The sequence below is a fragment of the Protopterus annectens genome, chromosome 2.part2, assembly GCF_019279795.1.
Source record: "Protopterus annectens isolate FY-2018-M chromosome 2.part2, PAN1.0, whole genome shotgun sequence".
Classification (NCBI taxonomy): Eukaryota; Metazoa; Chordata; order Ceratodontiformes; family Protopteridae; genus Protopterus; species Protopterus annectens.
Window position 1 is genome coordinate 1,113,902,254 of NC_056730.1, and position 17,589 is coordinate 1,113,919,842.

The following is a 17,589-nucleotide window of genomic DNA, read 5'->3' on the forward strand; positions in this document are numbered from 1 at the left end:
CATTTATTTTTGTGATGTAAACACTGCCAATAACGATGTATATATATATATATATATATATATATATATATATATATATATATATATATATATATGTGTGTGGGGGGGGTCAACTTCACATACTTGAACACCCAAATGTTCGACTTTCATATAGCCGAGACCATATGATCAAACATTTGAATGTTCAAAAATGTGAAGAAAAAAAAAATAAACAAAAAAAAGCCTAAACAGTGCTAGCAGGGAGTCAAGCCCCCCTACATCCCTAGACCCCCCGCTATTTAAATATACCAACTTTGGGATCTCACTACATTGCAGTAAAGGGAAATCTTCCCATTCCGCGCTGTATGGAGATCCCCATTCAGACCATTCTAACTTATAAAAGTTTGATCATAAGGTCTCAGCCATATGAAAGTCGAGCTTTTAAAAGTTCATCCTTCTGAAGGGGACCCATACATATATATATATATATATATATATATATATATATATATATATATATATATATATATATATATATATATATATATATAGATATATATATATATATATATATATATATAGGTCCCCTTCAACGGATCAAAATTGCAGAACATCAGACCTCTGATCATTGAGGACCAGAGGATCAAAGTTCTGAAATATCGAACCTTGTCAATGGAAATTGCCTTACAATGGGAAACGAGAACTTTACAGTTCTATTCAATGTAGTGTGATCTCAGAGTTGGTATATTTAAGTAGCAGGGTGTGTGTGGGGGTGCAGGGGGCTTGCCCCCATGGAAAAACATGAAACAAGAAGTTGTCACGTTTTAGATTTTTTTTTTTTGTAGGTTCAATATTTCAGAACTTTGATCCTCTGTTCTTTGATAATCAGAGGTCCAATTTTGTGCAATTTCAGTCATATAAAGTAGACTTATATATATATATGGTTCCCATTCAGAAGCCTGAAACATCATAAGCCTGAAAATCAAAATCCTGAAACCAAAAGCCTGAAAATTCAGAATCCTGAAAACTCAAAATCCTGAAAGCCCAAAATCCTGAAACTCAAAATCCTGAAAACACAAATAATGCTAATATGTCACTATAAAGACACTAATATCTACCAACTGACCCTGACCCTAACCCTAACCCTAAGGTCCGTCACTATCGCACACTCACCTGACCCGCCCTAACCCTAACTCACTTAAACCGCCCTAACCCCAATATTTGTCACTATTGCATACATGCCTAACCTGCCTAACCCTAACTCACTTAAACCGCCTAACCCTAACATAAAACCAACCGCACACTTACCTGACCCCAACGCATGACCTAACACCACAGGGCTAACAATAGCAAAGCCACAATGACATCAGTATGTCTATTTTGTGTTTTCAGGATTTTGAGTTTCAGGATTTTGGTCTTTCAGGATTTTGGGCTTTCAGGATTTTGAGTTTTCAGGATTCTGAATTTTCAGGCTTTTGGTTTCAGGATTTTGATTTTCAGGCTTATGATGTTTCAGGATTCTGAATGGGAACCATATATATATATATATATATATATATATATAAATATATATATATATATATATATATATATATATATATATATATATATATATATATAAATAATAACACAGCGATGTACAGCGAGCCGACAGAGTTCAAAACCAGCGTGTAAGCAAAATAAACAAAGTTAATCACCATACGAAAAACGCTGATTTCTAATGGCCTCAGTTCCAAAGTGAATCCACATAGACAAATAGAATGCTGTAAAGATTCAGATAGTCCAAACGAACTCAATTCTGGTAAAACAAGCTTTATTTGATCGACATCAGTAAGTGCTTTCACCCTAAGGCTTCATCAGACTTTTACAAATTACAAATAATTAATTGAGCTTTAAATAGCCCTCCTTTCAAACTCATTGGTTGGAAGGTTAACAGTCCGAGCATATATTTTCAAAGCACTACAAAACATTAGTAATTAAAATCCCACATTACTACATAAAAATGCATACACACATATTATAAATATCACCATAAATACATGTATGTAATTGAATGATACATACATCTAAAAGACATATGTATAATAAAAATAAAAAATAAAAATAAAACTTCACTACAAACAAATTCCTATATATAATGCATTACTATAACAGATGACCAGATAACAGATGTAAGGGAATAAAAAATAATAAACAAATATGTAATATACAAGCTGTATAAATCCGTTCAAACAACATTTAAACGGAATTACTTTGGTCTAAACAGTCTCCTACTCTTTAGAAAAGGTTTAATATGAACCTTGTCATTAAGCCCAGGGGGCACATCCGCCCTCCATCTAATAATCCATCGGGTTTCACATTCAAGGGTCCGATTGATTATATCACCACCCCTAAGGTTACTTTCCAGCCTCTGTACAACACTAAACTTAAAATTGTGATCCATACCCAGTTCTTTATGATGCTTAGTCAGAGCATTAAAGTCAGAACCTATCCTAATATGATAGGTATGTTCCCTTATACGTTCTTTGAGTGTCCGATTGGTCTTTCGACATAGAACGCAGTACATGCCGTGCACCTAGCTAGATAGACAACATTATCACTATTACAGTTAGTGGATGTATTGAAGTAAAAGACACGCTTGGTGATCGGATGCACAAACGTTGTGTCCTTACTTATAAATACACACTGATTACATGTACTACATGGTAAAGTGTTGCTGTCCGTTAGATTAACCCTTCTCTTATGGTAGTTATACTTAGGTGTACATAACAATCTCTTGAGATTAGGTTTATTCTTGAACACCATATTAGGTTTAGGACCTACAATTCTACCAATCTCATCATCTGACAATAAAATATCCCAATGTTTTGCTACTATATTCTTAATTTTTACTACTTCCTGAGTAAAAAACATGGGAACTCTTACGTTCACCATATTAGGAACATTATCATGGGCAGGAGAATTGACAGTTTCAGAGAAATAGGATCTAGCTCTGGTGGATCTCAGGCTATCAACTGTAGTGCATGCCTCATCTATCCTCTCTTCAGTATAACCCCTCTCCATAAACTTAACTTTCAAGGCTTCTCTTTCGTTTACATACCCTTGTTCCGAAGGATTAAGCCTAGAGGCCCTAAAAAACTGACCCTCCAATACATTATTAAATACAAACCGGGGATGCATGCTATTCCTATGGAGTAATGTATTCCTGTAGCAGGATTTCCTGTGCACAGAAGTGTTAAGTAGTCCATTACTAAGCTTAAAAACATTTACATCTAAATAGGTAATCTCATATTCCGAATAAATCAGGGTAAATTTCGGGAAATGAGTAGATGTATTAAGACATTCAACAAACTTAAGAAGTGTATCTACATCCCCTAGCCAAACAAGGAAAAGGACATCCACAAACCTGCGATAGATACCCACAAACTGCTTAAATAAATCATGTCGAAACAGAAATTTGTCTTCCCAGGCTGCCATAACAAGGTTGGCATAGCTATTGGCGCACGACGTGCCCATAGCCACGCCATCCTTTTGTAGAAAGATCTCATCTCCAAAAACAAAAACGTTAGTAACCAAAATGGTTTCTAAGAAAAGTGTGAGTAAATCCATTTTCTCAGCCGAGAAATCAGAGTGTTCTTTAAGGTAGTCCTGGACAAACTCAATCCCCACGTCATTGGGAATGACAGTGAACAAGCTTACTACATCCAGAGTAACCAATAGATACGGTGTTCCATCCTGCAGTTGACTTATATAAGCATATAAATCTATTAAAAATTGCTTACTGTCCCGCAACACATTAATATTCCCATCGACCAATGGTCTTAGGAAAAATTCAGTGTAGATGGAGAGGGATTCAGTTACCCAACCCTGGCCCACCACAATAGGTCTCACTGGTGGCTTAACCAAAGATTTATGAATCTTTGGTAGGCCCTGTATGATGGGTATAGTGGGGTTAGGTACTTTTAAATATTCATACAATTCCTGTGTAATACTCTCGGACATAATGAGGTCATCCAACATGTAATATGTTTGGAATACCTTTTCCTTAACAACTGTCATATCTATCTTAGTATAGAAGTTCCTATCATTCAAGAGGTGGGACATACTTTCATTGTAGTCATCCACATCCATTAGGACTATGGGCCCTCCTTTGTCTGCTGGTCTAAAAACAACTGATTCATCATTTCTAAGATCCATTAAAGCTTTCCTTTGGTGAAAGTTAAGATTATTTCTATGTCTCACTTGCTGCTTGTTGTTAATGTTTTTGGGAGGGTACTAGAAAATGATATATATGCATATTTTGAATCAAATGAAAGTATGTCCCACCTCTTGAATGATAGGAACTTCTATACTAAGATAGATATGACAGTTGTTAAGGAAAAGGTATTCCAAACATATTACATGTTGGATGACCTCATTATGTCCGAGAGTATTACACAGGAATTGTATGAATATTTAAAAGTACCTAACCCCACTATACCCATCATACAGGGCCTACCAAAGATTCATAAATCTTTGGTTAAGCCACCAGTGAGACCTATTGTGGCGGGCCAGGGTTGGGTAACTGAATCCCTCTCCATCTACACTGAATTTTTCCTAAGATAATTGGTCGATGGGAATATTAATGTGTTGCGGGACAGTAAGCAATTTTTAATAGATTTATATGCTTATATAAGTCAACTGCAGGATGGAACACCGTATCTATTGGTTACTCTGGATGTAGTAAGCTTGTTCACTGTCATTCCCAATGACGTGGGGATTGAGTTTGTCCAGGACTACCTTAAAGAACACTCTGATTTCTCGGCTGAGAAAATGGATTTACTCACACTTTTCTTAGAAACCATTTTGGTTACTAACGTCTTTGTTTTTGGAGATGAGATATTTCTACAAAAGGATGGCGTGGCTATGGGCACGTCGTGCACCAATAGCTACGCCAACCTTGTTATGGCAGCCTGGGAAGACAAATTTCTGTTTCGACATGATTTATTTAAGCAGTTTGTGGGTATCTACCGCAGGTTTGTGGATGACCTTTTCCTTGTTTGGCTAGTGGATGTAGATACACTTCTTAAGTTTGTTGAATGTCTTAATACATCTACTCATTTCCTGAAATTTACCCTGAATTATTCGGAATATGAGATTACCTATTTAGATGTAAATGTTTTTAAGCTTAGTAATGGACTACTTAACACTTCTGTGCACAGGAAATCCTGCTACAGGAATACATTACTCCATAGGAATAGCATGCATCCCCGGTTTGTATTTAATAATGTATTGAAGGGTCAGTTTTTTAGGGCCTCTAGGCTTAATCCTTCGGAACAAGGGTATGTAAACGAAAGAGAAGCCTTGAAGGTTAAGTTTATGGAGAGGGGTTATACTGAAGAGAGGATAGATGAGGCATGCACTACAGTTGATAGCCTGAGATCCACCAGAGCTAGACCCTATTTCTCTGAAACTGTCAATTCTCCTGCCGATGATAATGTTCCTAATATGGTGAACGTAAGAGTTCCCATGTTTTTTACTCAGGAAGTAGTAAAAATTAAGAATATAGTAGCAAAACATTGGGATATTTTATTGTCAGATGATGAGATTGGTAGAATTGTAGGTCCTAAACCTAATATGGTGTTCAAGAATAAACCTAATCTCAAGAGATTGTTATGTACACCTAAGTATAACTACCATAAGAGAAGGGTTAATCTAACGGACAGCAACACTTTACCATGTAGTACATGTAATCAGTGTGTATTTATAAGTAAGGACACAACGTTTGTGCATCCGATCACCAAACGTGTCTTTTACTTCAATACATCCACTAACTGTAATAGTGATAATGTTGTCTATCTAGCTAGGTGCATGGCATGTACTGCGTTCTATGTCGGAAAGACCAATCGGACACTCAAAGAACGTATAAGGGAACATACCTATCATATTAGGATAGGTTCTGACTTTAATGCTCTGGCTAAGCATCATAAAGAACTGGGTATGGATCACAATTTTAAGTTTAGTGTTGTACAGAGGCTGGAAAGTAACCTTAGGGGTGGTGATATAATCAATCGGACCCTTGAATGTGAAACCCGATGGATTATTAGATGGAGGGCGGATGTGCCCCCTGGGCTTAATGACAAGGTTCATATTAAACCTTTTCTAAAGAGTAGGAGACTGTTTAGACCAAAGTAATTCCATTTAAATGTTGTTTGAATGGATTTATACAGCTTGTATATTACATATTTGTTTATTATTTTTTATTCCCTTACATCTGTTATCTGGTCATCTGTTATAGTAATGCATTATATATAGGAATTTGTTTGTAGTGAAGTTTTATTTTTATTTTTTATTTTTATTATACATATGTCTTTTAGATGTATGTATCATTCAATTACATACATGTATTTATGGTGATATTTATAATATGTGTGTATGCATTTTTATGTAGTAATGTGGGATTTTAATTACTAATGTTTTGTAGTGCTTTGAAAATATATGCTCGGACTGTTAACCTTCCAACCAATGAGTTTGAAAGGAGGGCTATTTAAAGCTCAATTAATTATTTGTAATTTGTAAAAGTCTGATGAAGCCTTAGGGTGAAAGCGCTTACTGATGTCGATCAAATAAAGCTTGTTTTACCAGAATTGAGTTCGTTTGGACTATCTGAATCTTTACAGCATTCTATTTGTCTATGTGGATTCACTTTGGAACTGAGGCCATTAGAAATCAGTGTTTTTCGTATGGTGATTAACTTTATATATATATATATATATATATATATATATATATATATATATTTATGGGTCTACTTCATTTGCCCGAACTTCCAATTGCCTGACACCCATTTGACCGAAATTTCATTTGTCTAACACATCATTTGACTGACACTTCATTTGACCAACAAGTATTATTGGCAAGAAAATGGGATATGCCCCCTTCCTCACTGTAGTGCGACCCTGGAGTTAGAATATATAGTTGGGGGGTGTGCGGGGCACAGCCCCCCACAATAGGGGGTGTGGGGGGAGAAGCCCCCGACTTACTTTTGTTTTACTAAGCAATATTAAAGCAAAACTAAACAATAGAATAGGAAATTAAGTGGGGGGCTGTGCCCCCCACACCCCCCTAACTATATATTCTAACTCCAGGGTCGCACTACAGTGAGGAAGGGGGCATATCCCATTTTCTTGCCAATAATACTTGTCGGTCAAATGAAGTGTCGGTCAAATGAAGTGTCGGTCAAATGAAATTTCGGTCATTTGGTCTCGGGCAAATGGGTGTCGGGCAAATGGAAGTTTGGACAAATGAAGTAGACCCATATATATATGTATTCCTACCACCTACTCTACTGGTGACACCCCACTTTCTGTTAAGTCTGTAAGGGGCAACTTCGTAAATGTCTTCCTCTCCTTCAGTCACTATTAGTGAAAAAAAATCTTTCCGTATCTCACAATTAATCCCAAAATGCATCTCATCTAAAACCAAGGAAGTTATTATTGCCTTGTATTGTTCTCTGGTTAGCCCAGTTATAAAACATACTTTGAAAAGATTTGCTATAGACTATAAGAGCTTAGTATGTATATTCTTGAAGCATCAGTACTAAAAAGGATACAACAGAAACATGTTTAAGTACCTGCACTTATATATACCAATGGCATGTATCTCACTATACACATAAAAAAAAAAAACTAACAAAAACACACAAGAGCTTCCTAACAAAGTAGATCTCGGGCCTCAAAAGTCACAGTTAACAGGAAAGGCTGGAATCACTGTCTCTGTACTCTGTATCAATAGGCTGTTGAAGGAAGACCTGTCTCTTGCTTTCCATGCCCTCAGAGGCCCTGTTATCTGAGACCCTCAGAGGCTCTGTTATCTGAGACCCTCAGAGGCCTCTGTTAATAGAGACCCTCAGATACCCTGTTATCTGAGACCCTCAGAAGCCCCTGTCATCTGAGACCCTCAGAGGCCCTGTTATCTGAGACCCTCAGAGGCCCCTGTTATCTGAGACCCTCAGAGGCCCTGTTATCTGTGACCTCCTCTTCCTTGATGTATCTAATAATGTGGCTAACAACAGCACAAGATATCTCAATTTGTTTCATTTGATAAACAAAACTAAATGGAGAGATGGGTTCATTTATAATGTCTCCCATTGATCTGACTTCCTTGCATGTCAAGCAGTGTGACTCCATGTTGGCCTTCAAACATAGCTTAGACAATTGGATGGGTACCCTGAAATACACTCCAGGGCTTACAGGCCTTGCTCTCTTTGAAAACATCATTAGAAACTGTGGGTGTTTATTGGCGAGGTACATGGCTCTTGTTAAATAGTCCTGTATTTCCTATGATTACTATGATTCCAACAAAATAGACTCTGCCAGTTCAGGATATTAGTTATAAATGGCTAACTCCACATATAAGCTAAAAATGTGATCTGGAGTTAGAATTCTGAAAGTGTTATTAAGGCTGTAATAAATAGGTTACTCTTTCCATCCTAATATTCAGATGTGCTCTAAAGCATTATAATAAGATGGCCACTAACAGAAAGAAAAATGTTGCATCAATAACATTTCTTCTTACAACAGTGTATTCACTATTCTTGCTGAATTACATCAGGAAGAAAAAAAACATTGATTATAAGATGAAATAACTATTTGTTTGGTTCCTTGTAACAGACTGAAGCTGACCAGTAGTTGCTCGCAGGACCTCTCCTCGTCCACCAGGTCTGCCTAACCTGTCTTTCCACCCCTGACCTATCTCCAACTGATGAGCCACAGTGAGGCATTCTGGGGCAGCATCATATTTATTCAGGAGCAACAAGTTAAAAATAATAACAACTACGTAACTTGATGCAAGGACATTTCTGTGTAGGAAATACATATATGCTTCATTTGCTAGATGCAGTTGTCCTTTAAATAATAAGATTTAATGCCACCATGAATGCTAAAGGTGATATAAGAAATCAAAAATATTAATACCTACATGCATGCAAAGGACACTGAGTAGTATAACTGACTCAGTTTGGGGACATCCAATATTTTACACTTGATAGTCAGTTGTAATTCACTTCAGGCACACAGTAATGGATTATGTTTAAATTGAATGATTTCTAAATATTATAAATATGTGTGCATGCAGAAACATGCCAACAACCTTCACCAGTTTCATGCAAATAGAAAACTGTGTCACCTTTGCTAGCTCAAACATTGCTTGCAGTGCAGTCTCATCTTCTACAAAATCATCCTTCACATCGGCATCTACGGTTAGGTAAGCCAAGCCTTCCACAGCCCACTTCCTGGTTCGAACATCAAGGTTTGGGTTGCACAACCACCTAGAAACAATAGATTTATCAAGATTAGGATTGAGAGAGAAGTAAGCGGTGTTCAGACTGGTCACCAGCATACCTGAAATGTTCTCAATGGCCCAAAGAGATATCTGCAAATCTGCAAATAGTTATTTCTGGTAGGATTCATATCCAACGTTTTTACACTGAAATGTCTATATGTGTCTGATTTTCTAAATTAAGTAATTGCTGAGACAATGCACATTATACAGCTAGTGTTCTTAATCTTTCAGATGATTCTCAGGTGCTTTATATATTATTTATTATTATTTGATTGACTTGGTAAAAATAGCTAACAGTGGCTGTATCCTAGTGACTGCCAAGCATTTTATATATGGTAACTACAAGTAAGAGTACTTACTGGAGAATAATAGCGTTTATATCAGTACCACTATGTGCTGGTTTATAGTGGCTAACACCATTAATTTGCATCTCTACTTTAGAGGTCAGTTAATACTAAAATAGATTTGTCAGCATTTGAAGCAATATTTTACCAGTGTTTAAATAAGCCCCAGATCATAATCAGAAAATGCAGGCCACATTTAGATGCTAGTGCTTATCTGAATATTCATAATATACTGTTTTATCTGTTAAACTTCTGTGCAACACTGTTGTACACTGAAGTAGAAATCTAAAGAACGGTCGATGAGCACTTTTAAACAATGCTTTTCTGATGGTTTTTTTTCTTCTCTTTCAAATAACAAACTAGTAATGGATACTGTCCACACAATATTTATTAACAGAGAAAATTATTTCAAAGTAGAATTACCAGAAATTGTTTTTAACATTAGCATTATATATGGGAGTTTGGACTGATTTATCTTTTATGTGGAGTACTTACTGTAGAAACCTGCAATTATGGCTTTGAAAAAAGTGTCAAGAGAAGTTAAAATGTATGGTGAAACATTTTTGCAATATTTTGCACTCTACTGATAATATCTGTGTATGTGTAAATCAGACAAATTATGTGGGTGCTGTATATTCTGCCTTTCAAGTCCAGCTAGCTTCTTACAAATGTGTGAATCTGCTGCACAGGATTAAACACAACAGACACTGATCAGAATATGCAGTCCATATGAAGGTAGAAGACATTGTCTGAATACCCATAACACACTAACTGTTGAAGATGTCACTGTATTATTGTAAACAGTATGTTGAAGTAGAAACATAAAGTAAAATCAGTGGGTACTGTTAAACAGTACTTCTGGTGCTAATTTTTTCAGATAACAGAAGCACTGTTTTATGTCTCAATATATTAACAAAAGAGGTATCGAAGCTGGTATTTTAGGTAGTTTTGCATTTTTTTCATGCTTACATTTTTTCTACCATTAATATGTGTTGCTCACTTTTAAAGGGCTATTCTACTTTTTTTTCCATATTTTAGTGTGCTGTCCTAGTCTGGCTCCCTATTGAAATGTCGGCACTCAAAATGCCAAGTGCAAATAAGCTGAAAAAAAAACTTCCAAAAGTGAATCTTGAAAATTACTCTTCTCCTTTAAACTGCTTTTGAAGGGGGTGCTAGTCCCCCTGCACATCCCATTTGGGGGCAAGTACCCTACAACCCCTGCATTTATATATATACACCAACTCCGAGATCACCAACGCTCAGAGAAACAGCATGTTGGACTTAGTATCTACTATGTAAGTCCGTTCTTTCAGCCATTCGGTCTCTGTATTTTGGTACTTGCTCTAGTAAGTCCCAACATTTCAAATTGTTACCCTTAGTCTTTCTTGAAGTACTGTGTTTATACTGATTCCACTTGGTTTCCTCTGAAAGTATATGCATTTACACAAAAAGGCATAAGTAGCAGTCAGAGCTCCACAATTCTGGTTCAGTTTATATCCTCTGTGAGAAATAAACTGGGGTTATTGTTCTATAGAAGACAGTTTGATTTGTTAACACGTATTTTAGAAATGTTTTATTATTATACATTTATGATTATACTGATGTCCTCTGTTTATTTGCATGTATGCATACCATCTAGTAATATCATTAGATTAAAGCTTCAGTAGCACCTAATCAAATACAAAATTCTTTAACAGCAACTAAAGATGTTCTTGCAGAATAACACTTATCATGGCACTCCCCATTATCAATACTTTAGAAATGTCAAAAGGAATTGGAATTTGCTAACTAAACTATATCATGAGTACCAAGCACTGGTATCAGTATCAATGCATAACTTATTTGTCAATTACTATTTGGAAAGAAGTTTCCTAGTTTACCGATTATTAGACTAGCGGATAAATGATAAGCAGAAAGTTACCTACAGCAACAAAGAATGCATCATCTAGAAGTAAAGTCTCACTTCGAGTCATACTGTCTCCTGGCCCCTCACTAGTTACCATTGAGCTCTGTTTGTTCATACACAAGTAGTACTGCTGTAAATAAAATGCAACATGGACTTGCCCAGAAACGGGTTATGTATGTCAACTTTCATGCTGTGCGCTAACATAGTAGCAAACACACAGCACCGTATATTTCAACATATGTTAAACAATTATATATTTCCAAGTTGGCCATAAAAATGGAAAGTTTAGATTGAGAAAGTCAACCTAATCATTATAATTGACTATACAATGCTCAGATCCTTAAATGTATTTTCCACACATTATTCATTTGTGCATATATCTAATAAAGAAGCCAGTTACACAATCACTTCATAATTATTGGATTGATTAATTAATTAGTTGTTATAGTAGCACACATATATTTAATACACATTCTGCCTAGAGTCTGCTACATCATGAGTGCCTTAAAAATTCTATGCTTATGTAAGCATGTGCTAGCATCGGTTCACAATAGTTAGAACATTGAAATTGTACTAAGTGATGGCATTACAAGAACTAACGAAATATCATGATTGTTTGCATACAGTAAGTTTAGGGAGGGATACAAGAAAAGGCTCCCCTATATATACTCAATGTGAAGTTGCTCTCATGTCAGCAACACAAAAAAAATGACAAATGTCGTATAATGCCTAATGTTGTTTTCCATAGGAAATCATTGCAGGTGCAATTTGTTAGTCTTCGCCAGCAATAATTCACTTATTATTGGATATTTCTACCTTCTTTGAGTTAGTGTGACTATGGAGTTGGTAAATATATGTTTGGGGGGCTTTGCCCCCCATATGGGGGTACAGGGGACTTGCCTCCTGCAAAAAAACAAGTAAAACTGAGTTTTTCATTCTTTTGAATGTTGCACTTGCTTGTTTCATCCTTTTGGCATATCTACTTTCAGGAAGTCAGCGCTTCATAGTAGAACCACAAGAAAATAAGTAAGGGAAAGACGGCAGCTCAGTAAATTGGGAAAACTCAAGACAAAACACTCCATACGAAAATATGATCGTGACTCCAGGGTCTTTATGCAGAGGATTACTGATGGTAATTCTTCTTTAGAACCCTCTCTTCAGCAGAATACATCCATTCACTAGTTCTCACATTATAGGGAGCATGCATGTGTGGTTGGCACGTCTTACCTTGGTATCATATGTTAGGTCTTGTGCCCCCTGCTACTTTCTTGCTACTCAGTTTAAATCTCAACAAGTCTTTCGGATTTAGGTACAAGAAAAAAAAACTCAAAGTATTTTTGTGTTCATTCATCAGATCACCAGCAAGGACCTTCAACAGCACTGCCTGTAATATCATGAAAGGAGTGCAATATGCATAAATAACAGAAGTATATAAGGTTAGTTCTATTAAAAATAAAGGAGGTGTGAGAAGCTAAAGGCCTGTCTCATATAAGCAGAATGAGAAAGGTGGAGGTTAGCCAGCACAGTGGTCCCCATGTGATTCCAGCCAAGGGTCAGAAAGAACAGAAACGGTTACAAATCAGGAGACCAGGCATTGCCAAAGCCCTTTCTATCAAACTCTGCTGTTCTGATGGACTATGTGTATACAGAAGTTACAGTCTCCCACTCCCTGATAGCAAGAAATTGCATTCATACTTGTCACTAGTTAATGACAAAAAAAACCTAAAACAGTACTTTAAAAGGCAATGGCTGTGTCGTTGCTCTAATCCTGACTAACTCTGGCAATATAAACGTGTTAAAGATGTCTTTTGGCAACCCCTACATTGCTTCCTAATTGTTACTCTATAACAAATCAGATTTATTTATGGCAAAATGAATGACCTTTATCCTGTGTATTGTATCTGTAACAGTGCTTTAACTTGTTTAATGTAACAGTTGTTCTGTATGGAGCTTTTCTCCCCGGACATCTGCTGAAAATGGACAAGTATCCAGTCGGACTATCCCAGTCAACAAATGTAAAATAAATAAATAAATAAATAAAACTACCACTCTAGGAAGTACATCCCGTGGTTTAAGTGTTACACCTCTTTTGCTGGAGCTATGACCAGCCAGTTTGTTCATACAAAGCCATGCACTACCTGGTGAATGTTTTGAAAATGCATTCAGGCAGAGGGAGTTTCCTCATCCCTCATCTCACCTTCCTCCAAGTCTTTGCCCTCCTAATGAGATAGAAGAAGGCTCCTGTTACCCCTGCCCTGCCTGGCAGAACATGACCTGCATGTGCTTTTTTAATTTTTTTTAATGCATGATGGGATGACTGAATGGGTGTGGAAGTGTAGATTTATAGAATTCTGTTCCATCCCTGATACATGCTCCCTGTCATAAAGGGAGCTTACCCCCACCTAACAATGTGCATCTATCCACCTTCTCACCTCCTGGTATTTAACCTCACTCAAGGGGGGATGTTGTTCCTGCCTCTTTGAGCAATTTTGTTTTGGGGGTGACTCAAGAGAGCAATGAGGTCCTTGTGCTTCAAGCAGGGTGGAAGTAAAAAATAATATATCCCCTCTTTCTTGTTCATTTCCAGGTGAACCATCACAGTAGAAAATCTTAGGATGACAAGACCATCTAATGACAGGTATGTAGTTCTCCTATCCCTTACTTTTCTGAAAAGCAGCTTAAAGAAGTGTATCTGGAAAAGGTCACCCCCCCCCCACCATACTTTTTATGGCACGCACTTTTAATACACGTTCTTACCAAATGATTAAACTTTTAACAAGGGGCAGTGAAAAATATAAAGCAAAATTAAGGGCATTTTTCAAAATCGCAGACAGCTGAGAGGTATGTCCCCCACTATGGACTCTGTCTTCAAGGATGTTATTACTGTGGCCTGAAAACACTCCATCTTATGACTTTCATTTCCGAAGAAGGAGTATGCCCTTTATAAAACTCTGGAGGAGTTGAATGCAATTCCTTTAAAGCGTCACAGGGCCTGACTTCTTCATTATTTGTTCAGTGTGGGAATACAATCATTTAATAAAAAACTCAAAACACTGAAAGGCTCAAAATGTTGAAACTCAAAATACTGAAGACCTACGTAATGCAGGGGAAAAGCTCTACTGCACCCCACACCCCTACTAATTATCTCACAACAGTGGGGAACTGGCAAATTCCTGTGTTCAATATTTTGAGCTTTTCAGCGTTTTGAGTTTTTGATCAACTGAATGTACTCCCTTCAGCCTGACATGGCTCCTAGGGACAACAATATTTAATTTCCCTGCACCCAGATGCAAAATCACAGGCAAAGGGCAATTTAGGCAAGACGGTTCTCTCCTTTTTTGCTTTGGGACTTGGAGTTCTGAATGGCTGTTTTGGGTTTAGAGAGTCCTCAACTATATTGCTCATTAGTCCATTTCTCTGTGTTCTGTTCTTATCCAAACAGAGACACTGTCAGAACTTCCTTATTCTAAGGCCACGGACCTTTAAAGGATATAATGGCAGCTTTAGTGGGATTGTTGACTGTAAGAAGTTGTGGCAAATGCAGTCTGATAATTTGGGCTATACCTGTGCCAGACAGTAAAGCTCTTGCACTTCTTCTGTAACAGAGTTGAGGAAGGCTATTTCAGGTGCCTTTTCTAGGTGAGCAGCTCTTTCAGCAGGCGTCTCAAGACAATACCAAAGACCATTAAAACAGAAAAAGAGAAAGCAGGCACATATGACTAATAAAATGCCTCTTTGATGGCCCACATAACTCCTCTTCTTCCTCACAGCTAGCCCAACAGCCAATAAAAAGACAAACCTGCACAGAGAATGATGACCCATTGACATGCATTCATCCCTTCCCCAGCCCCCTGACAAGTATCCTAGGAGAGAAGCTTCGTAAATAGCTTCTCCAAAGTCCTGACTACCTTGGAGGACCATATGGGGAAGGTTAATTCTCCTTACCCTAGCATGGTGAACCATAGCCAAGGAAAGAGAGGTCCTACTGTCAGTCGTTCTTCACAACATATTAAAGCTGCCCCATCAAGATATTCCTTTAAAATCCATTTGTCTCAACTGGGCTCAAGGAACATTCTCAGAAGCAACTCCTCAGTGATACCATAGAGCCTGTTCCTTCTTCAGAAATAAGAAATATATTTTATTTCTCTACCTGCTTTGTCTTGAAGGGAAAAAGGTGATCCATCCTGAACTGTAAGTAATTGTCTTTAACAGGCACAACAGATACTCCAAATTCAAGATAGCAACTCTTTGTGCAGTGAGACTTTTACTGCTACAGGAAGCAAAGATGCTGTCTTTGAATATGCTGAATAACTAGTAGCACATTACTGTCTGGAAAGTCCAGTGGAGATTCCTCTGGTTTATTCTGGGTCAGTACTTCTAACATAAAATGATGCTTTTTGGGCTGTCATCCACCCTCAGAGTATTCATCAAAATTCTAGCTATGTTGGTAAAAGCCTCTTGAAGGGGAAGGGTCTCTAGGTATTCCCATACCTGCATAACTAGTTACTGCTGGCCTATTCAAGAGACTCCATGTCAGCATCCCTCTCCTTGGCTCTAATGCGGTCACAAACATTACAGGTCTCACTGAACTGGGAGATGTCCTTGCTGATCCCTTTGCAAATAATTCTCTTCACAAGTGCAAAGGCAACCATTGTGCAATGTTAATCATGTTTGCCACTGACATGGCCTAGATAGCCACAACTCTGATGTCATGTGTGAGTAACTCAGATGGGTCAAGGTTCATGTTCTTCACTGTCCCACTGTCCCTTTTTCAAAAGATAGTGTTTTGGCAGACAGAGAGGTATCACTGATTTTAGAGTCATCATGGTCCTCACCAACCTTTGTATCAAGTTGGATGATGAACTTGACAGAAAAAACATGGCCTTACACTGAGGTTGGTGGAGACAACTCACCAGTCCAAAGCTTGGCCACATGATTCAACACCAGAAGTCTGGTGAGACCATGACAATAAAGGTCTGACGACAGATATCATACTGGCAAGTGGAGAAGCTCACTGAGATTTCCTCAGTGCACAACAAGTGACGTTTCTGTGAAAGAAAGCTACATATAAACCTGCTCAAGCTGTGAGTGGTGCTAAATCACTCTGTTCACATCACACATCCATGTCAAGCTGTGAGTGGTGCTGAATCGCTGTGTTCACATCACATATCCATGTCAAGCTGTGAGTGGTGCTGAATTGCTGTATTCACATCACACATCCATGTCAAGCTGTGAGTGGTGCTGAATCGCTGTATTCACATCACACATCCATGTCAAGCTGTGAGTGGTGCTGAATCGCTGTATTCACATCACACATCCATGTCAAGCTGTGAGTGGTGCTGAATCGCTGTGTTCACATCACATATCCATGTCAAGCTGTGAGTGGTGCTGAATCGCTGTATTCACATCACACATCCATGTCAAGCTGTGAGTGGTGCTGAATCGCTGTGTTCACATCACATATCCATGTCAAGCTGTGAGTGGTGCTGAATCGCTGTATTCACATCACACATCCATGTCAAGCTGTGAGTGGTGCTGAATCGCTGTGTTCACATCACATATCCATGTCAAGCTGTGAGTGGTGCTGAATCGCTGTGTTCACATCACACATCCATGTGAAACTGTGAGTGGTGCTGAATCGCTGTGTTCACATCACACATCCATGTCAAGCTGTGAGTGGTGCTGAATCGCTGTGTTCACATCACATATCCATGTCAAGCTGTGAGTGGTGCTGAATCGCTGTGTTCACATCACACATCCATGTCAAGCTATGAGTGGTGCTGAATCGCTCTGTTCACATCACACATCCATGTCAAGCTGTGAGTGGTGCTGAATCGCTCTAGTCACATCACACATCCATGTCTTGGTTTGATAAACAAAGAAACAGGGGAGGACATATTCATATTCTCAATACAAAGAGCCAATGTTTCTGACAGTGAATAATTAGCCAAGGCATCACCACATGACCCAGTCAGACACTGACATCCTGGGGAAGTGAATATATACACATGCTTACTCAGCCATTGCTGTCATTGTCTT

The 17,589-nt window shown here is 37.9% G+C and overlaps 1 protein-coding gene across 2 annotated transcripts in view; it reads right to left on the reverse strand.

The window, feature by feature from the left end:
- The window catches only part of UNC45B (unc-45 myosin chaperone B), a 373,967-nt gene that overhangs the window by 125,796 nt on the left and 230,582 nt on the right, over positions 1–17,589 (reverse strand). For both annotated transcript variants that reach the window (XM_044064331.1, XM_044064332.1), the window contains exon 12: positions 9,145–9,286. In XM_044064331.1, coding sequence (XP_043920266.1) covers positions 9,145–9,286 — 142 coding nt within the window. The remainder of the gene's footprint in view (positions 1–9,144; positions 9,287–17,589) is intronic.